This window comes from Enoplosus armatus, chromosome 15 (assembly GCF_043641665.1).
Source record: "Enoplosus armatus isolate fEnoArm2 chromosome 15, fEnoArm2.hap1, whole genome shotgun sequence".
In the NCBI taxonomy this organism is placed as follows: Eukaryota; Metazoa; Chordata; class Actinopteri; order Centrarchiformes; family Enoplosidae; genus Enoplosus; species Enoplosus armatus.
In genome coordinates, this window is record NC_092194.1 from 5502885 (window position 1) to 5525639 (window position 22755).

Sequence of the window (22755 nt, forward strand, 5' to 3'; positions counted from 1 at the left end):
GGAAGTTTTTCCTGGCCACTGTCGCCAAAGTGCTTGCTCATGGTGGGAACTGTTGGGTCCCTGTAATAACATTATTAAGAGTCGGTCTAGACCTGCTCTATTTGTAAAGTGTCATGAGATGGCTTTTGTTGTGATTTGGCGCTATATAAATAAAATTGAATTGAATTGAATTGACAATCATTTCCTCATGATTAGACAAACAGCAATGAGAGAAAACGTGCAATTTATATAATTTAAGAGTGCCTTTTGAAAACATTTTATTTACTGAATATGCTGCATTAATGAAACTATAGATAAGAGTCTGACTTTAAAGTAATCTACAGTAAATGCTGCATTCATGCAAGGCAAAATGATGACTATAATTGCACTGTGAGGAATGCTAATGTGATGTTATTTAGTGTTTTGCACTTTGTATACAAGGACTGGTAATTACACCTGTGCCTTTTGTCCTGTTACGACAAGTAGAACTGGCTGCCATAAAAGAAGCCCGCTCAAATTGGTATCATTGTTCATTGATGTGCTATAGCGGTCCCTGATTCATAATGTCACAGCAGTGTATTGAGTAATTCATATTCATACCACGGCATGAATTATCTCGTATTAGTCACTGAAGACTAAATTGGCAATGTTCTGAATGAAGTCGTGTTTATAGACCTATGGAGTCATGTATGTTTTATTAAGTCTCAAACGTAGTTTGGACTGTTATTGTACCTCACTGAGTTTAAAAGGGCATTAAGGCTGACAGGTACCTGGATAGTCACTTCCAGTCATAAAAGGCTAGCGAAATAAGCCAATTTTGGAATTGAGCTCACTGATGTATTCAAGGACAAACTCACCCACACACAGCTACAGAAGAGTCATTTATTACTCCATTAGAAGAAATACAAAGATGGCAGAGAAACTGTGATCACATTAGTCCTCTGAAAATGTAGAAATAATGAATGCTGCTCACACCAGGAAAATCCCCACATCAAGGTAAACGGTGACTGTCGGAGATAAGGGGAAACATCAGTTAAACGTGCCTCGAGATGCCCGGCAAGTTTTAATTCCTAGATTCACACATTAAGGCTCAATTTGCTACACCAGGGCTATTGGAGACATGAGACACTATAAGAGCATTCCTCTAAGCTTTCGGATTAACAGGTTCACCACTTGAACAACTTTGTGCTCAGTGGAGTTATTCTCATTGTGGATATCTATGTAGATGCCCTGTGGTTTGCGTCACAAGTCTCTTAGCAACCACGGCTGACGTCCTCTACTGGAAAACTGCACTAATAATAGCCACATTCAAGATAACAATTGAGTTAGAGTGCTTCTACTGGACAAGTCAACAGGTACATAAGACAGTGGTCAGTGACCTGGTACTGTGATTAGCTGAGCCAACAGGCTGGCATGAAGCAACAGCTGATTATTGATTATCTTCTTTTCAAAGCCGTTACAGAAATTAGTTCAACATTTTGGGGAATATGTTCATTTTGCTTTCATGCTGAGCGTTGGATGAAAAAGATTTTAAAAACTCTCATAGCTGTACATTAAATGTGAAGCTACAGCCAGGGGATGGTTAGCTTAGCTTGACCTAGCTTAGAGTAAAGACTGGAAACGGGGAAACAGCTAGCCTGGCTCTGTCCAAGGGTAAGGAAATCCACCTACCAGCTCTTCTAAAGCTCACTAATTAACAAGTGAGATCACGTTTGTTTAATCCTTACAAAAGTGAAAAAAAGGACAAATTGTTTTGTTTTGAGAGACGGATTATTTTAAGGCCACAACCCCTCCTAAAAACAACAAATGGTCATTTTTGTACACAAACTGTTAATTAGTGAGCTTTCGCTGCTTCCAGTCTTTATGCTAAGCTAACCGTCTCCTGGTTGTAGCTACATGGTGAAGGGACAGATATGAGACTGATATTGATCTTCTCATCTAACTCTGGGCAAGAAAGCAACTGTGTGTATTTCCAAAAATATCAAACTACTCCTTTAAATATGTCTACTGTTAGTATGCTACTTTGATTCTGTTGCATAAGAACTGAAGATATCCAATATGGCTGCCAGTGGATGATTTTTGTTTTTTTTCTGCCTTGTGTTATTTTCTACATCTAAAATGAGTTGCTAGTTGTTGACTTGTTGACCCAGTTTCCTGGGAACCTCCTGTGTCTCTAGTATAGCTGATTCTTTTCAGTCTGATTAAGTTAGCAGAGGCTGAGAGAAGAGAAGCAAAGCATGGGGTACTGGTTGGATCTGCCCTGAGCTCCACACACACCACAGACAACAACAAGCCAGCCAGTAAAAACTGTGGGTGACATGACCCCAGAGGTCAAAGCAGGCCTGATGTCAAGCCCGACCACTAAGCAAAACCAAAACCTAATAAATACTTTCATATTTCCTTCAGAGGATACAGTTTTCACTAATAAAGCAATCCACGTTTGATATAAAACACATTCAAGTACTTCCATTTAATCTGAGGAACCGATATTTAATTCAAAGAACAATGAGAGCCACAGTTAAACTGAGCTCTGGGAGTGGTGCCTCTTGTTTGAGATATGTGTGTGTGTGTGTGTGTGTGTGTGTGTGTGTGTGTGTCTGCGTGTGTGTCTGCGTGTGTGTGTGTGTGAGACCCAGAGGTGCTGGGTGTATGTGTCTGGAAATGTCCAGTCCTTGGTGCATTCAGGTCCAGCCTACATTTGGCTCAGGAAATGAGCGCGACCGTTGTCCTCCGGGCGGCGGGTGAGGATCTCGCAGCCGGTCTCCGTCACCAGCAGGGTGTGTTCGAACTGAGCCGAGCGCTTCCCGTCTCTGGTCACCGCCGTCCAGCCGTCGGGCCACGTCTCGTCTTGCCAGCCACCTGAGACAATACACACAAACACACGCTTTGGCTTACACACCATCAATTAAACAGAGCAGTAGAAACAAACCCGTCAAGTCTGGCCCTGACTCACTGGATACCTGTGAGGTATAAAGTGTTTTTTAAGATTGTAACAACCCGCTTTAAAGCCTGACTGGGTCCGCTGTATCACTCATCATTTAACCCCTTGTGAGCCAGTCAACAGCCTCAAATCCTCATACTTAAGTCCAGCTTTGAGTGTAGAAGTGACCACGTTTTTGGATCTGAGTACCACACTGAGGACTTTGAGGCAATTTACAAACTTGCTTTGAGATGGTTATATTTTTGCTGCTGTCCTGAGAAATCCACTTTTGGACAGATAAACTGAAGAATAAAGTGTTCTCCTACTTCTAAAGCCAAATAAACAATTTAAAACCTCAATGGATTATCTGAAAAATATATTGCGACAAAGCTTAAAACATTTTTCTTAGCTTATAAATACTTGTCATTTTGGAGATACCAGCCTTTCCCAGGACAGCGATGTTTGGTCCGATTTTACCCTCTATTCTTGTTTTACTGTCTCTTCACTGCGATATTTGTTTTATATAATTGCAACAAATTGCTTAATTAAGGCAATTATGTTACATTTATATCAACTCAAAATGATTATCATCATCTCTATAATGATCATTATTGTTGTTCACATTATTCATACCAAAGGCAGTTACACTCACCTTCACATATCATGGGCTCAATGGTGAACACATGGCCAGGCTTCATAACTCCAACTGCTTTGTTTTCTGGGAAATGAACATATTTAGAAATAATCCCGTCGTAGGAGGCTGTAACATGTAAGAAATTAAATTTAAAGCATGTATGATGGCACGTCTGCGACTACTCACTGGCATAATGTGGCACATTGGGGGCAGTGTGGAAAAGTCTGTGAATGCCGTGGCCACAGTAGCTCCGCACCACAGAGAAGCCGTTGGCCTGAGCATGCTTCTGGATGATGTTACCTAATTCTCTATAGCGGATGCCAGGCTTCACTGTAAAACATAAAACACGAAAGCAAAGAAGTAAGCATGAGGGTTATAGGCCTTGGCAAAATAGTTTATAGTCCAATGGATACTGGAATTCTGTGGGCAATATAGATCAAATTTGCTCTTGATGTATTGACGATAATAATTTTACATTTTACAAAGACATGAACAAAACCGACATGTTTGATAAGGACCTCTTAAATTTGGCTATTAAAGAATTGTGACCACAATATGTTCTCAGGGGGACATTTTACAGTAAAAACAAACTTGCTCTCAAAATGACAAAAAGAACTCACTTCAAGGAAGCTGCTATTTCAATCAAATCACACAATCTTCCTCAGAGTTGCTAAGTCTTCATGGAAATGTTTTTCTTTTTGTGTGAAAAATGTTTTTTTTTTCAAATTTTCTTTCCTTATTCTGAGCACTGCACAGCTTTTCACCCCTATTAGCTTGTGAGTTGAGATTGGAAACAGGTCAGTAACAGAAAAATGCTGTTTACAAGCTCAAGAATGAACATTTAATCTCAACTTGCTCTCAAATATCAGTGCGCCCCGGTGGACAAACTACATCATGGCGACACAGTTTCTACAAGAATTCAAACGCACTTACTTATGGGCCGACATATATGCTGACACCGATATCTGATGTACCCCCCTAGCCAAACAGTCATAATGTATGACTGGACAGAAGTCTAAACAAAGTGCGGTGAATGTGGGGTGACTACAGTCTCCCTGGTAGAGTTCTCTACGTACACATCATCAGGCAAATGAAAGAAAATCAAGCTGGAATTCCTACCAGAGTCGATGGCTTGCATAAGGCATTCATACGTGGTCTGAACCAGTTTCTTCGCTTCTTCATCCACCTCTCCGACATAGAAGGTTTCATTGAGGTCACCATGGAAACCATTGTGGTAGACGGTGATGTCCACTGTGTGAGAGTAAGACGATGAACATGTCAGAGCCACTGTGTTCCGTGACAAACTACATTATAAAATGTTTAACACAAAGAAAGAACTGCTGTGAAGGATGGAACACGACGGTGTGTGATGGGTGAACGAGGAGTGGTATAAAACATCAGCCACACAAAAAATTGCTGATGAAATTGGTATTGCTAGTGGGCAAACTGGGACTTTTCCCCACTTAAGGAGAAATATAGAGAGCAGAGAATGTGACTAGCAAATCCCCACTGGTAAAGGTTAATGAAACAATTTGTCTTGTCGGACCACGCAGCGAGAGATGAGTTGCTGGCAAGCACTCCATCAGACGCTCTGAGGGGAGTGGCGGATGGAAGACATCGCCTTAGCAGAACGATTCATAAAGAGGCTAAAATTGGCCAAACTCCCGCTGACAAAATTTCAGGATGCTGGTACAACCATTTGTCAAGGAGGAGGAATCTTTTTTTCCTCCCAAATCTCTTAAATAAAACATGTCCCTACATCCAAACATTGCTTAACTATTCCTAGGACTTAGTTTGACATTGAGAATATAACAGTGAGATGAGAATGAGATGTTAGGTTTGTTCGAAGGATTTCTAACAAACATATAAAAATGGACGAGACGGTAAAGAAAGTCACAAAAAGTGTGGTCAATTATAACAAACAACAAGATAAAACAGTGAAGCGGTCACAGACATGAGAAAAACAACTGTTAGAAGCTGGTGCCAAATTCATGCAATGTGCATACCGTTGAGGATATCTCCATCTTGTAATAGTCTTCGGTCTGGGATGCCGTGGCAGATGACTTCATTGACAGACGTGCAGCAGGATTTGGGGAAGTTGTAGTAGTTGAGAGGGGAGGGGTAGCAGCTCCTTGCTGTACAAGCCTGAGCAGACAAGGCATGATGGTTATAGAGACAGCAAGGGAGCAATGAGTGAGGAAGACAAGAAATGAGTGACCCCTTTCCCCTCAAGTAGCATCCCAGCCTTTATAGTGTGTGTGTTTGTGTATATATACCAGATGCACAGCATGGTCGATTTCTTCTGTTGTAACACCCGGTTTCACCATCATGGCTGCAATGTCCAGGACTTCTCTAGCCAGCTGCAAATAGCATACTGCGCATGTCAAAACCAAGACGCATTCAATGGAAAGCTAACAATGCAAACCATGGCAACGCCACAAGAGCAATTCTGTTACCTTGCACACAACTCTCATGCCTTCAATGTCCTCGGGGGAAAGGATTTTGATCTGTGACGTCCCCTTTAGAAACTGCTCCGACTCAGATATCCCTGTGCGGAGGAAACAAGGACAGACAGCTGGCATCACTCACACGTCAATACGGCTGATGAGAGGAGATTTACTTTTCACTGATGCATCAACAGAAACATCTGTTCCACAAACAAATTGCACATCTGCAGCCAAAACCTACTGTCTAGAGTCTAAGACTGGGTTGAGCTAAGCAACAAATATAAAGGATCATACTTTGTGTTTGGTTTTGTTGATATTGCTAGTACGTGTGAGGTAAAATCTTTATTGTGTTAAATTTGAACATAAAACATAACATGAATGGTTGATTTCCAACCAGTCAACACATTTGAAAAAGGGACTTCAATAATTTCGCAAACTTGTTTTGTAACCTTTAAGTCTGCAGAAATTCCACAGACAGGCTGCAAAGTAGTTCTCAAAATTACCAGCAAAAGTAAAGGATCACCTTTTTGTCTGATTTACTTTAACAGCTGGGGAAACTTCTTGCTTTAGGATTGCTCTAGGCGTGCAATGTCTTTTAAATCCCTCATCAAGATTCATCTTTAACTTCAGCCCTTTTTCTAATGGTTTATAAATGTCATCCTTTTAATAATCTCTCTTAAGTCTTCTCACTTGTGTTAACCTCCGTTTTTATTATTATACATGAAATACATATAAGGCAGAATTTATTTTGTGATCACATTCTTTCAACTTAAACCGCACATTTCTAACAAACATGAAAGCGTCTTGCAGCGCTATGGTACTATGGATAACTAGCTGCTCCTGCCGAGAGTAAGCTACAGCACCACACCTGAGCAGAGGAAGTCTCTAATGACACTCACGCTGTCGACTCAGAGGAACAGAGCAGGACTGTTACTGTTATGGACTGCAAAGCGCAGTATTTCAGTACATGTTGGTTAAATCACTGGACTCATCAACAATTCACTGATTTATAATTTATTAACTCAACAAGATGATTGCTGGATGAGCATGAGCAGTTGCCTAGCAACACAGCCTTTGGACAGGTTTGTGTACAGCCCTCCTTTTGACCTGAGGAGCCCACAGTGCGAGTGCAAAAACCAATTGGACTTACTTACGCTTCGATACAGCTGCTCAGAAAAGAGGCAAAGTATGAGAGAATCAATGTGTGCACATTATGACATCTTCATAATGGTGAGGTCCTTAAAAGATTTATTAGTGACATTAATCACCATTTTTTATGTTATTAAAAAAAACTGTTCTGGATTTGACATCAGCTCAATAACAGTGCTGCGTTAAAAATCATTAGCTTGTAACAACTGTGCCTCAGTCCCTGAGAAGGCGTCACAGGAGAATGAAAGGAGACGGTAACCATGACTACCTGAGTATGGATCTATGCAGTCAGATGACAAGGATGTAGAGGTTGCCATGGTTTCACAATGAATGGCTTGGCCAGAGAAACAGACGTAAATAAGCCAGGTTACAAATACAGGTGACTGATAATTAACACAGAAGAAGCTCGCTGGTCATAAAAACACGGTATGACAGCAGACCTCTCAGCAGGTTTACTTTTCCCTGCAACAAATCTAAAACCAACGGTCACAAGAATCACAGTGAAAGATTAAACATCAGCTTTCTTTCTTTGAAAATAAATGCCATTAGGAGAAAGGAACCTACATGAAATGTAATGATTCTTGTGTTAGAATACCAAAAGAAGATCTGAGGAATTGCATAAAACTCCTCAATCAATTTTTTGGAAGAAAAAAAAAAAAAGGCTCATCAAGCAATATTTTTCATAGCAATACTGAATGAAATTAATTCCAGTGAAATGATACTAGTACTACCAATCCTACTGAGAATACAGTTCATTCAGCTTAGACAGCTTTCAGCCACTTGCTCAAACCACATAATACAGGTTCAAATGCATGAACGCATTGCAGACAGCTGTTTGTGAGTAACAACACCACATTATATCATGTTTTTAGTATGTTTCCTTCTTAGAGGAAAACTATGATAAAACAGCTGTACTGTGGCATACTCTTGTTCACTTAGGCTAAATGAAGAACAACCTGGTGACAAAGCAGGGTTCAAAAACTTAGTAGTCAGTAGTTTTCACTTTCACTTTCAAAATTTGTGCTGGTCTTGTTCTTCATGAAGTTCTCCATCTTCAGCATTGTCCACAGTGGTGCAGACACTCAGACTATCCTGTTTATGTAGAGTTCTTTAGCCAACGGCACAAGACACATCAGCTTATCTGTGAATTCATGCAATAAGTTCTATAAAACACATGCATGGATGACCCCTTTGTCCAGACTATTGTAACACACTGAGACGGGCCTTCAGCAGCTTGCAACTCAGAAAGTGTACTCACGTGTTAACAAATCTATGCCATCAATGGCTAACTGTAAGTCACCTAAAATAACCCTGGGGCTCTCACAAGGTGTCATTGGGTACTCTTCTACGCTTTGCCAGTAGGCAAGGAATCTGATTGGGTCTCATTCAGGATTGCACAAAAAGAAAAGACGACTGTATGATGCTGCCAAGTTCTTGCAGTTTACTTAAATATGTAACTTTTCAAAGTAACTTAAAGAAAAAAGTTGCATACTCCCACACACCTTTCTCTGCTTTTTTTCTGTTAGTCAGGCAAAAACCCTCATCAAGCCCAGTTTTCTTAACTATCAGTAATTTGCAGCTCAGTGGGCAAAGGACATGAGTTAATGGTTTGGCACACAGTGCACCGGAGTAAGAGCCAAACAATAGTGCAAGAATCGACTGAATCGAAAACGTGACACCAAGAATCAGGGTTGAGTTGTGAGATTGCCACCCCTAGGTAACAGGTAAATTATATGAGGTACAATACCTTTATAGGTGGGACACAACACACCATAAGCACTGGAATGTGAATGTTGCAGGGCAACTTTGCTGATGAAATAAGGTAATATTGGGTGATGGTAAATATTTCTTATACTTCAAATCTCTGATGTAAGACAAAGAGTCTCTAGTGATGCCGTTATGACTATGCTTCCAGGTAAACAATATTACATTCCATAGCACTGACTCGCTCCTATAAAAATACTAAACTAAAATTGCAGTTTCCTGCATTTGACCATGTCAAAAATGTTGAGTTTCAAAGAAGACACCAAAGTTTCTCAAGTGGACGACGAGCCAATATTGTCAACTGAAAATATATTTCCTTAAGAAAGAAGCATGGTTACCTCTGGGATGTTCAGAATAGTCAGGTCTTTGGATGTCACCAGGTACAGGCCTCATGGGAGTCTACCCCAAGGGTCAAGGAGAGGACAGAAACATTACATCATGGAATTCACATAAATGAGCACATAGATAAGACAATACTTGAAACAAGCCACGATTTTTAACATTTCCCATTCTTCTCTGTTGTCGGTCTGTTTCTTTTTTCCCCAGTTCTGCCCTCCATTCTTTTTGGGAGGCACTTCAGTGTTATTAAATTGTTTTGACTGTTTTGGATCTTTCCATGGTTTAAAATAGATGGTGTGGTGTGTAGCAGTGACTGTTAAAAGGAGTAAATGCGATGTCCAAAGCCTGAAACCTGCCTGAGTGAACTGACATTCTTTCAGCTAACAGAGTGCGGAATTGTGTCACAAAAGTGCAGGTGACATAAAACAGAAGAGTGGTAAAACATTAAAAAAGGTCATACACATTGAAACTAAGCCATAGTTGTAGATGTTAGTGGTAAATGACAAGAGCAATTGTGACAAAAAAAATGAAAATAGGAGGAAAAAAGGGTGGCATCGCTAATGCACTTTCTGTTTTTTTATTTAATAAATCATACATGGCAAAATATGTGAGAGAGTTCTTTAACAGCAAGAACTTACCAGTGGGTAGTAAGGGCGCAGTTTTCCTGTGTAGCGGTAGCCCGGCCATGGGTCTGTGTTGATGTCCTTCTCCACACAGTTCTTAGAGTCATTCTGGTTCTTGTCCTCCTCTGATAAAACAGAACACAAGGTCTCTGAAGCATCTGGTACCACTGTGTTAGTCATCATCTGTTCTTGACTTTTTGTAATAAGCTCTAATTGAACACCATGTATAGGTTCAGTTGTTGGTTTCTAAAACCTCGACTTGCCTGTCATCAGTACTATTAACCAAAATAACAAGCAACTTATTCATAAACTGGGTGTGAGTCCACAACAGAACTGACAGTGATCAGTGATACATACTTGCTTTTTTGTGCAGCAACTTGTGAGACACCCAGCTCCCTTTGAAACATTCCTGGAAATGAAAACACAGAAAGAAACTGGGGATGTGCAATGACAGAGAGGCAGGTCTATGTTGTGCTCAAAAGTACACTTCGCTAATGTGTGAGAGTCACATGCATGGTCACTGAGTTTGTGCAGATACACAACCCATTCAATCTCATTCAAACTAAAAAACAACAATGCTACTTGGTTACACACTGTGAACAGCCCTAGAGGTAGAGACGTTCCCAAATATGTCTTGACACAATCGCTCTACCATTTATTGCTATTTCCAATGGTGTTTGTGCCTTTAGACAGTCGACAGCAGAGAGAGACAGGCAATACAGAGAGCAGGGTCAAGTTGCACAGCCAAAACTGCAATCACAGCAAAGACCTCTAGGGTCACATACCATGTCACCACAAGATATCCAGACATTTCAACTGTCTCCCTAACTATTTATAAAGCTTTCGACTCGAAGAACATCGCATTAGATCTACTCAAAACAGAGCCCCTCCTCAGAGAGAGCTGTTGTTACTGTAGTTTATTGTTTAATGCTTTATTGACAGAGATCTTTCCCAATGCAGTGTCTGTTGCTCTGATTCTAGAAAAGAAATATGCAAAAGCTTAAAGAAATTATAAGAAATAGAAAATAAGAAATACTACTACTACTACTACCACAATATAACAAATAGAAAAAATAAGAAAGATATAAAAATATGTGCATCATACTACAATATACAACAGTGTAAATAATAATAATGCGGAGAATGGGATCTATGAATGCGTTAAAGGGTCACAATAGTATAAATAAGCAATATTAGTTGAAATGTATAGTATAATGCAGTATCAATGCCAGATTATACCAGAGTATTGCACACTTTAACATCTGAACATCTATATACCAACTGTGGAGTCGCTTCTGTTAAGCTCTTGAGGGCATAGTAAACATTCAGCAGGCTATGAGGTCTTGTCAATAAGAAATTCATCTTTAAGCTGACAGATTTTTCAGTGGGGTCTGGTCTAGTAGGAAAGGAGGATCAAACATCGTGGCTCCAACGTTAACTCTGTAGCACTTTACAACTCTGTTCTCATTACTTGCAGTCTATTGCATTACTAGAATACCTGGTTCCTACACAATGTACACTATTTCATAAACAGTTTTACGCTGTCAGCATAAGAACCTTACGCTATAACGTGAGGCTTTTTATTTTGACCAGGGACATTATATCACTCTCTTCAGCTAACCAGCCAACAGTTAGCTAGCTAAACGTTTTCCCTGGGCCTACTGTTAGAGATACATAGCATCAGTTACAATCACTGATTGTATTATTCATTCGCAGCATTATATATAACGTTACACAGCCAGAAGGCATTCGTTAACGTTAAGAAAATGCGTTATTAGCGGTTTACAAAGCACCTAACGTTACACATGTCCACCTAGCTTGACAGTTAGCAGCCTCGTGATAATATAGAGGGCCTTGGTGTGTGGCTACAACCGACATTTAAACCGGACATGCCGAAAAAGCACCAGTACCTGTGAACAGAAATAGGAGCCTTGAATACCAAGCTTGATACATGTGGGACACTGAAGTTTGGCGTCCTTGCTGCAGCCCTCTGTCTCACACTCCCTTCTAGCCTCGGTGCTCGCCATGCCTTCGTCTGCAGGAGGGGTGGAGTCGCAGAGAAGCAACCAGCGAGCGACGGCAGACAGCGCATGTCCGCAGCGGGGCCGTCACGTTACACAGTTCGGTCCAATCATCAGAAACTTTCCTAACAGAGATTTGTAAGATGGCGACCGCCGAACCGGTGAGCACTTTCTTTAAAGAACATATCAAAACATTTTGTGGGGGGGCTCTTGCTTTAATTACAGGGAGAGACCGCATTAAAAGTTTATGTACATCTTTAAACATTAGTCCTCAAAAGAAATGGACAGTTGTTACAGCCACACGTGCTGTTTTGACTAGTTTCAAGTTTGTCTTCTGTGCCACGACCTAAGCGTAAAAGAGGAATGCTTGTGTGTGGAGATCTCCCAACTTTTAAGGCTGACGTTATAGCTAACCGACGTGCCGTTCACCTTTGCGAAGAGAAGCACACCAAGTTCCATTACAAAATGAGTTAGTAGTCCATTGCTCAGGTTAACCTCAAAAATACATACCCGAGTAACAATTATTTAACACGGGTATAATTATTATGAACTACCAGTAAATTCGGCATGTAAAATAATCTACCAAATACAAATAGCAGTTTGTTTCTGTAGTTGTCAGAACTGGTTGACAGTGCTCTCTGCTGACCTCTACAATGCAGCGTTAGCTAGTTTAATAGCTGGGGTTAACGTTAACTTGGCTAACACTATACGATCGCAAGACAGCAACGGTGACAAGTTGTTTTTCCTTACTATTTGCTGTAATAAATGTACGCCGAATTCAAGACTGGGTCCAAAATTGTTGTTGAGGGGTTCATATTATAGCGGATACTTTGTACCAAGCAAGTCATTTATTTAACTGGCAGAATGGAAATTGCGTGGTGGTCTTTCCGTTCATCAACAAGCATCTTGAGAATGAATACGGCCGTGTCTAACAATTAAGTTGACACTTTTTAATGTTACTCTCCACAAGTAGTGCATAATGTTAGCAGCAGACCTAGCTAGCCACACTCTAGCTTCACATCACACTGGAATGTGTACCAGATGTTCATGTCAGGTTTCACAAGTGAACGACTCCGTCACGGAATTTGTTTTAACGATAATTCAAGTTTATTTAGGAGATTAACGACTAATCTCGTTTGAGATTAGAAACGACACCATTGTTTTGTCCGCTGTACTCTTTCTTGTATTTAATTGTATCACCATCTAACTGCTAGCTGCCATGGCTGAAGAGTTAATTTATGTAATCAACAACTGGAAAGTCATGACGTTACTGTTACAGGATAATTACTCCAGTTACATCTACTCTAGATAGTATGACCATTTGCACTGGGAATAGAAACCCATTGCCTACTTTCTATATGTACCTCACCTCTACCAAAATGCTTTTTTTTTTAGGAAACTAACCCAAGTCCACCCCAGCTTGATGAAGATAGAGCTGAGGAGACTGGACAGGAGATTGTGAGCCCAGAGGCCTACATAAAGCACCCCCTCCAGAACAGGTCAGGGTCTGCAATTTTAAATTTGATCTGACCTTTGAGTTTTTCAAAATGATGCAGCAGGTATAATGTGCAGCGGTCACTCACCTAAGCTGCACTATCATGTTCACTCTGTGGCATCAAGGAATCAATTAATTTCAGTGCTGCAATATTTCCAGTTCTTTATACTACTATTGTGGCCAAATAAATATTTAAAATGTTTGTGTTGTAAGCCCACTATATCAGGAACCAGTTCAATGTCGGGAACAGTTTAAGGGTGAGAAAATACAACGTTTTTGATCATTTTCAGTATTTCCCTTTGCCTTTACATAACTGTTAATGGCTTGCTAGTGTTTGTATACCAACATTATTGAACTTTCACAATTTGTCAGTTAGTCAATGAGTGGATTGACAATTAATCCAATGATACTGCTAATTGATTAATTTGTAAGGTTTAGGTAGTTAAATCAAGCAGAAAATCCAGATATTTGCTGGCTCCAGCTTCTTTGCTGCCTTTCTCAGTTGTATGTAATTGTAAATGGAATATCTTTTTTGTACTGTTGGGCATTTTTCAAATTTCTTTGGACTGCATAGACTAAATATTTAATGACTGAATCAAAGTAATCATTGACAGATTCATTGGTTATACAAACAATAGTTTTAGTTCTGTAATAACAGTTTTTTGCATTTTTAATATACATACATATACATAGTTATGTAAAATCAAGCTTTACTAGAATTTATTAGAAACAATGAACACTGTTCATCAGGAGGACACTAATACAAAATTGTTTTTGCACCGCGCAAGATAAAAAAACATGTCAAGAAACCCAAATAAAAGAACAACATATTATTTTTTCCAAAGTTAAACGTTCGCTTTCCAGATAGATTGAGTAGTTACTTAAGCAAAAATCAATTTTCACCAGGACTGGACTCAAATGTATAAGTAACATAAATGATTCACATAAATTATGTAAAAATAAATCAACTGGTTATGTACTTTAATGATATATAAGAATATATGATATATAATATAATGATTTATAATATTGTGCCTATAGTTGGTGACTCAGTGGTTAGCAGTATTACTTGTGTCTGTGTGTTTTCATGATGTTCTTTTGTTAAAGTGGATTTTCTCTCACAATCCAAACAAATGCTGTCTGCTGGACTGGAGACTTTATTTCCCCACAGTAAGACTGTGATTGTCTGTGCTGGTCTGGTGTCCGGAGTGTTTCAGTCTATAGTCAAGACAGGTTCTAACTCCCTTATGTGCTGAATACAAATAAGCAACGATTGAATATTTTATATATATTTAAATTCCACAAGGATATTTATTTCCAAAAGGGTCAAATAGAAAACTCAACAGAAAGCCAGTCAGCTAAAGGAAAAGTTGGACCCTAAACACTGAAGTGGTGTTTTGCAGCTCAGTTGTGAGGTTTGAATTACACAGCTTCAAGTCTAATGGCAAAATATTCCCACAAATTCACCACTAAAATTGTGCAAAATGACTGAAATGCCTTCATTGTGTTTCATTAGTTTTCCATGGTATTAATCAGTTAAAGTTATGCTAGTACAGGTCAGACAACTTAAGCCTATAAGCATTCATTAATTTTCTTGACCCGCTTGTTTCTTTACAGGGTCATGGGATGCATGGGCTTATCCCAGCATGCATTAGAAGGCAAAGAAACACCTTGTAGAGGTCCATGTAAGGGGCTGTACTATCGATTCTGCCTTAGATAATGGCCTCTAATCAAACATTCAAGTATTCTACCAGACAAGTTAACAAGGAATACACGAATGTGCCTTACACTGAAACCCACCCACTATTGGATTGCATAATTGCTCATCAGACGTTCTCTTATGTACAATGCATCAAGTCAAGGGAATTTGATTTGTATCTCATGACATTTATTTGGACTCTCATTTAAAAAACACCTTCCAAACCCACTGATAGACTAGCTGCTTTAATGGCTTTATAATAGTGTCACCAGCCACCGTTTTCTGTTTTATTGCTCGAGCCAAAGAGCTTAAAGCAGTTTCTGAGCCATAAGAGGATTCAGCGTCAAACAAGTATGACACAGCGTCACAATTAATTGGACCAAGAGAGTGATGGCTCGATTTACTGAACAGTTTGTGTCGGCAGCATCCAGGTGCACCCATACTTTGCTCATTTGCTCCGAAGCTCAATGGCTTTTGGTTACTTTTGTTTACCTCGTGTTTAATTAGGGGCTTGTTACATTTATGCAAATTCCTTTTTCTGTTTTTCGCCCCAACAGATGGTCTCTGTGGTTTTTCAAGAATGACAAGAGCAAAACATGGCAGGCCAACCTGCGACTCATCTCTAAATTTGACACGGTTGAAGATTTCTGGGCGTAAGGAGCAATACATTTTTTTCCCCCCCTGTACTTGCATGGAGTGACAGAAGCAGTAAAATGTCATGACTGTGTACTATTTTTTGAAATATTGTCAGATAAGCATGTTTTGTTAATTCTATGCTGTCTTCATTTCAGTCTCTACAACCACATCCAGTTGTCAAGCAACCTCATATCAGGCTGTGATTACTCCCTTTTTAAGGTACGTTTGATTTATTGACCATTTATGTAAAGAGAGTGAGGAGTTCAAATACAGATTAATATATAGTGAAAACCAAACTAAACCAAAACAGTTGTTTTTTTTTTTTATAATCATGCCAGTGTCCTCTCTGGTGATAAGTACTTTATAGTTTACACACTAGTGTCCACATTTGCTGTATTGGGTATTCAACAGTTGTTTCTCTCATTGACTTAATGAAATTAAAAGAAGCATGTAAAAGTCTATAAAACATCTTTCGAAATCTAAAATGGAAGATAATGTGCAGGAAGAAAAAGTCAGTCTTTCGGCAGTTATTTGGAAAACGTATCAAACGGATGTCCTTGAAAGAATAATTGGCACTGAATTCTAAATTTTCATCAGCCGAATTGAAAGATTTTTCAGGACAATGGAATAAAATAAAGCTTCTGCTAACAGAGCAATGCCTGATTGAATTGTCAACACGAAGAGTTTCAGTCAAAACAGCAGCATCATTACTGGATTTTTCCCTGACTAGATCTGTCTCAGAGCTAATCCGCAAAAAAGAGCTAATTTAATCAGATGTGATGATAGAATATGAGCGTGTGTGGAAATTTAGTAAGTTAAACAGCAGGAGGCGGCGAGCAGCCACTAATTATACTGTGTTTGAGATAGGTGAAAGTAATAAATGGAAAAGCAGATATCAAATAGGACTGCAGATCAGGTTGCATTTATTGACATCACCCTGTGGCAACGAGTGAGCTTTTACAGGTACTCATAGCAGGGGAGTTAGTTTAGCAGCACCAGTAAAATTTAAGTTTTACAAATTTTACATTTGATCTTAGAAAATGTAGCTTTTTACAAAAACACTGCTACGTGATTCAGAAGATCGAGGCATGGTTGTGTAGAAGGGCAGAAATGCAACTTGTTAACCAAATATTTAACCGTCACTGGACACATGTTGATTTCTTTCACCCTTTTTAGTATCCCAGCTGCAAACCATTAATCAGAAGAATTGGGAAAGACATATTTCTTGCAGGCAATGTTGAAATCATGTTGAAACCTCATCTTTAAAGGCTGTTCTGAAGCTTTGGTGCAGCGGTGAGGGATGTGTATTGACAATTTGAACCATTGCTGCAGGATGGCATTGAACCCATGTGGGAGGACGAGAGGAACAAGCGTGGCGGGCGCTGGCTGATCACACTCAACAAGCAGCAGAGGAGATCAGACCTGGACCGCTTCTGGCTGGAAACTGTAGGTTTGGCTGTTTAGCTGCTGGGCTTTGTATCCCGAGTGACACTATTCATCATTTCTTGAGCCTCTTCCCAAAGTTGTACATGTATTACCTGCTGTCAGCCATAATTAGTTGTCACACTGCTGAAATGAGGGATTACATCTCCTCATACCTTTTTAAAACTGAAGTGAGCCACAGACCAGATTGTTTTTGTGTCGTCATCATCCTTTTGCACAACAAATTCTTCTATGATATCTAAAACAAACTGTTTGCTGAGCTGATAAGGGGTCACAACACCGTCAGATGAGAGCAACTGTTGGCTTGCTTGCTGCTAAGTCTGCAGTGTTGTGGTGAGCTGTCCTGCTGCTCTAAAGGTCACTGACAGTGATACAGACATCTAGCAAGCTATGACTCGTCAGTTAGCAAACAGCACTGACTGTACTGTCAACACTGTTCTCTGGTCTCCGTGGGCTGAAAGGAGCCATTTTCTGTTTCAACTGTTTTACCAGATGTTGGTAACATGGTAGCTGGAAACAAAACATTTTTAATGATTGTGCATTGTTTCAAATGAACAGTTGTTGAACTGTGTGTCCTTGAGGGTGATCGGCATCGGCTTCACTTTTCAGACCCGGAGGTTGGTGCCACTAGTGATTAAGACAGTAATCTCATTTATTCACTTCTTCTGGCCACCAGTGGCAGCACTGAGAGCTCCACAAGTTTTTGTTACTTTACAGCCTCCTGACGTCGTTTTTGCCCAGCTCATAGTTTGCTAAGAAGATTTCCTACCATCCAATGAGAATGTATTTGTAACATTCTTCACGTACACATTTTTATGAGCAGATCTATGACTGAAATGTCCCATGTTCTGGCAGATATCCGTGCACCATGATGCATAGTACATGGTCGTGGATCTAACTAAATCTTGTCTAGTCTAGGCTGGTTGAGTAGTATCTGTTGTGTGTTGAAATGACGTTTTGGTCATCATCAGAATCCTATTGTTAAGTATTGTTAGGGATGTCATAGAATGGGGATAATATGAGTTTGGATTACTCTACTATATTATGCTCAAATACTGTTCAAATATTATTGCTGAAATATTATTTTAATGTTCTTCCTTACTAGAAAAAGTAATATTGTCACGATAAAATGCTACAACATAATATGTTACTACCTCACTGATCTAAAAAGACTTCAAAGATGAATTGTAGGAAATAGCAGCATACACTGAAAATGTTCTAGCAAACCTGACTGAAACTGATGCAGATGACTCTCAGAATTCTTGCTGGTCCACAGTGAAGAAGGTGACAAAGCTAACAATGTCCAGGGCCTTACTCCTTTATGAGAATGTGGAGGATCTGTAGTTACAAGTAAAAAAAGTTGAGATGTGAATCATAATGGAGCCTTTATGCGTCTCCATCCCTTCACCAGCTCCTGTGCTTAGTCGGAGAGGCCTTTGACGACTACAGCGACGATGTCTGTGGAGCCGTGGTCAACATCCGCACAAAAGGTGATAAGATAGCCGTCTGGACATCAGACTATGAGAACCGGGAAGCCGTGACACACATAGGGTGAGGCGGGTCTTCAGTATCTTTACATCCTTAAATACCGGTGATGACGTTCTCTGCATCCCGTTACGGTGTCATTTCCTGTCAACAGGAGAGTTTACAAGGAGCGCTTGGGGATTCCCATGAAGATGACTATCGGCTACCAATCCCACGCAGACACAGCCACCAAAAGCGGTTCAACCACCAAGAACAAATTTGTTGTTTGAGAAATGCCCTATGTGCCTCCTTCAGTTTCTTGTCTTATTTGTTTGTTGGTGCATATGTTTACTTTGCTGCAAAGACTCTGCGTAATGCAATCTGGAGGGAAAAAAAACACCCGATCCAAGACTACATGCCAAATGTTTCCATAACCTCCCCAGGACTTGAACCACAGGAAAAAAAAACAAACATGGAAAACAGATGAACATGAATCTTCCAAAACACTAATGGTGGATGGGATTTAGAGTGCTGCATACTCTATTAAAGTAATTTGTGTTGATTTTTTTTTTTTTTATGGTAGAGAATCCTGAAATGCAAAAACAAATGTATATTTCTCTCCCATTTTCTACAGCATCGTTGTTTTGCTGTAATCCTTAATGATATTAAACCCTTTTAATTTATTATTGATTTGCCTGCAGATTAGATTGCTAGAACGTTTTATGCTTTTTTTTTGCCTTGAGCTGTTGCACGTAATCAACCTTTTTAAAGTATTTCATGACTCATATTCATTTGAGTGTTAATATAATTAAAACATTGGTTTTGCAATTATTAGTTGTGTATTAGTACATTCCTTGTTGTAAATGTTTTGCTTTTTGACTTGCAGTGATGCTGTATTGTAGGAAATGGACCATCCTATAGTTTTCTACCGGTGGTCTTCAATTCCCACAGTATAAAATAAGAATACTGAAGGAGACACGATCAATATACCTCCCTCAGCTTCCAAGTAGCTTAGGATTCACTGTTCGCCCTTGCTGGTGTGGAAGTGCCCAATTCAAACCTACTCAACCCCATCCCATCACCCCTAGATCCCTTAAAATGTCAGTATAAAAAGAACTTTGAAAGAAAAGGTTACTTTGGGCAACATGGCTACCCATCTCAGTTCATTGCCACCTTTAAAAATGTCACTTCAACATGACAAATGTCATCACGTTCTCAAGGATCGGCGTTCTTTAAGCCAGTAGGCGAGGCATCTGCAACTGGATCTTTCTTGATCCAATGAAGCGTTAAGTGACTGTGGAAGCTTCATTAGGTCCTCGTTGAAGTTATGGTATGGTTGTGGTTGTAACCTTTAAAGGCCAGCTGATCTATCATGCAAGATCCTTTGCAATTGCGCACCTAAATGATAAACACAGTAATGTAAATGTATGTTTATAGGAAAGACGTCACAAAGTGCCTCACAACAACAGCAACAGACAACTTTAAAGAAAAATAAGCACCCACAAAAACTTAAAGGCCAGTTTGAGCAGGTGGGTCCTGAGTCCACACATGTTAAATCCATTGGGAGTGAGTTCCAAATCTTAATGCTGCAAAGTCTAACATAGCTTCTCAAATAATGTTGTGAACATCCCACATCTACTGTGCAATACAGAGCATTGTGATGGGGGCCTGCTGCATTAAACACGACAGCTAAACTGGTCCTCATTCCACCAGAGTTGACTGCCACCGCAACTAGTAATGCATGTAACATAGAACTTGTTACCAACATGAATACAGAGGTAAAAAAAAAAAAAAAAAAAGTACTGCATTAAGAAAATATAGCAGAAATTGGCCAACAATGTTTTGTTGTCTTATCTGGTGTCTCAGTAATCATAATGGTACAGTATGTTATTTGTAGTGTAAACATTAAAAACTCTACACTCACTGTCACCATCCTGCACATGCTGTACACTCGGTTGCCAGTTTATTAGGTACGCCTAATGCCGTCTAATACAACAGCCCTGCAATGAATCCTACCTCCGTAACGGTTATTACATTGTTTTGTTGAAACTGTTTTTTTAAAGAGGTTCAGCTTCATTGTCATTTTGGAGGCTGCTGTTTGTGGTGCCGTTGAATTGTATTGTGTCATACTGTGAGGTGTTAATATTTACTGCATGTTCTGACAAAATATTCAATCACCTCTCAGTAAAACACATACGTAGCAATCTATACATTGAAGGCTGTCCACCAACATGGATGAACATAATATTTGTAATCTTTCTGCTGTGAATAGTAATAAAACCAAATGTCCCAGTCTGCGCAGACAGGTAAACACGAGGCCACTGACACGGTCACTTTATTAAATGGGGTTACAGACTAACCTTGGCAGCAATGAATACAATCAATGTGGTAAATTGAATTGAGCACAGTTTCTCCAGTCTCCAGTTGGCCCCCCTGTAGCCGCGGGGCCTCCTTGTTTTCAATCAGAGGCACTTATCAAAATCCCAAACCCTCTGATGTGAGACAACGGGTCAAATAAATCGGACAGAAGGACATAATCTGGCTTGGGAAATGCGAAATGAAGGCTAAAATCTGAAGATATTGCTAAAGTAATGTGTTTTAGAGCTATAACTCTGACTGAATCTTGCAGAAAAGCACAAAGCGCCAAAACATCAAATATTATTACTGCGGAATATTTATCCACCTGACTAGTTTTAGGGCTGCACTGGTGATGCTGTGGCTCCAGGCAGATTTTAATAGGTAATCACTTCACTGTTGTCCATCACTTTACACTGGAGGGAGCTGCAACCCCATTTAACTTTAAACTGGCGTTTGTAAGGCCAGTAGGCAGCACGGGGATGGATTTGTTTACAGCCTTAAGTCTACATCCTGCAGGCTTTCATCTTAAAAGGCAGTGATTTAGGGGCTCAGTGTTGTGTGTGGATTACACTGTGGTCTGTCTTCCTGGTTATTTCCTATCTGGGGCTTTGATGGTGGCGGCTCACAATTCAGAGGAAAGGAAATTAACTTAGGCAGCAACACAAGCAGAAAAAAATGTATTGTGTGTGCGCAGAGGTGAAGAGGGAATTTCAGACAATCAACAAGCATAAAACATCAAATGCTGTGACTGCCAGTGTAGTGGGTGGATCGTACTGTCTAGAAACAGTGTATACTAGGAATGAGATCACACATTGAAAATCTAAGAAATGTGTATTACATACGGTGCATGTGGCCAGCAGCTATAATTAGGACATTATTGCATAATACCATTACAACTAGGGGATCTAAGCCACGGCCATTTGTGGAGCTCAATGCTTTATCAGCTTACCATTCTCTATATGGCTGCTCAATTTCCCCAGGGTCCATTCAGGCGCTCATTTCTCTCCCAGTGGCATTGGGATCAATGGCGGGATTTGTTAACCCAGATTAAATGAATGAAGAGGGTAATCAGAGAGGCAGCTAGCCTACTTTGTGGCCTTGTAATTTAGAGCCCGGACACATACACTTAACATATATACATATATATATATATATATATATATATATATATATATCGAGAGAGAGAGAGAGAGAAGGACCCATGAGACACAATCACTGCATAAACACAGAACAGCGTAAAGGAGTCATTGAACAACATTGTGGGGGTTCTCAGTATTGATCCAGACTCCCAGTACACCTGCCTGAGCCAGTTTATGTACTGTGTATAAAGCCCGAGCCCCCCTGACAGGCCACTAAGAAGAAACGCCACGCTATCCCTGTGTTAGCTTCACGTCGCTGGCTCCCAGTGCAGTGTAGGATTGATTTTAACATTTCATTGATCACCTTAAAGGCACATCTTGGAGCACCTAGTTATTTCTCATAACTTTCATCTGCCTGTGAGGTCCTCGTGGGGCTGAGGGAGCTTTCTCCGGTCCCTCAAGCAACTCTCCAACTTTGTGTCCTGCTTTAATACTCACTCTGAACTGCTGAGAGGGTATGAAATGGAGAGCCGCAAATTTAAGCACCGGGGCCAAGGAACAGTTTGACAGTGTGGGTAATCAGTTTATTTGCTCTCTTGCCAAGAGTTAGATGAAAAGATTGATGCCGCTCTAATGTCTGTGCTTTAATATGAAGCTAAGGCCAGGAGACGTTTATTAGCACAAAGATGAAGCAGGGGTAAGCAA

The 22755-nt window shown here is 40.0% G+C and overlaps 2 protein-coding genes across 2 annotated transcripts; one reads left to right on the forward strand and one right to left on the reverse strand.

The window, feature by feature from the left end:
* Window positions 1-847: 847 nt before the first annotated feature.
* metap1 (methionyl aminopeptidase 1) lies at window positions 848-11882 on the reverse strand. The gene is made up of 11 exons (XM_070920144.1): window positions 11766-11882; window positions 10213-10264; window positions 9871-9980; window positions 9232-9292; window positions 5990-6081; window positions 5810-5893; window positions 5540-5678; window positions 4653-4784; window positions 3720-3863; window positions 3552-3617; window positions 848-2838 (listed from the first exon to the last, which is right to left on the reverse strand). Exons 1-11 carry the CDS (start codon window positions 11880-11882, stop codon window positions 2672-2674), a joined length of 1164 nt encoding a protein of 387 aa, XP_070776245.1. The 3' UTR covers window positions 848-2671.
* Window positions 11883-11998: 116 nt separating this feature from the next.
* On the forward strand, window positions 11999-19361 carry eif4eb (eukaryotic translation initiation factor 4eb). Its single transcript, XM_070920145.1, has 7 exons — window positions 11999-12037; window positions 13272-13375; window positions 15628-15723; window positions 15862-15925; window positions 17039-17152; window positions 18561-18700; window positions 18789-19361. Exons 1-7 carry the CDS (start codon window positions 12020-12022, stop codon window positions 18901-18903), a joined length of 651 nt encoding a protein of 216 aa, XP_070776246.1. The 5' UTR covers window positions 11999-12019; the 3' UTR covers window positions 18904-19361.
* The last annotated feature ends 3394 nt before the right edge of the window (window positions 19362-22755 follow it).

Bases quoted from the DNA above. Each gene is read 5' to 3' on its own strand.
- metap1 (XM_070920144.1), bottom strand. From the start codon at position 11,882: ATGGCGAGCACCGAGGCTAGAAGGGAGTGTGAGACAGAGGGCTGCAGC. The intron at 5,679-5,809 runs GTATATATACAC...TTGTCTGCTCAG, and splicing joins TCGACCATGCTGTGCATCTG to GCTTGTACAGCAAGGAGCTG. The intron at 4,785-5,539 runs GTATGCACATTG...ACTCTCACACAG, and splicing joins AGATGGAGATATCCTCAACG to TGGACATCACCGTCTACCAC.
- eif4eb (XM_070920145.1), top strand. The intron at 15,926-17,038 runs GTACGTTTGATT...CCATTGCTGCAG, and splicing joins GTGATTACTCCCTTTTTAAG to GATGGCATTGAACCCATGTG. The intron at 18,701-18,788 runs GTGAGGCGGGTC...TCCTGTCAACAG, and splicing joins GAAGCCGTGACACACATAGG to GAGAGTTTACAAGGAGCGCT.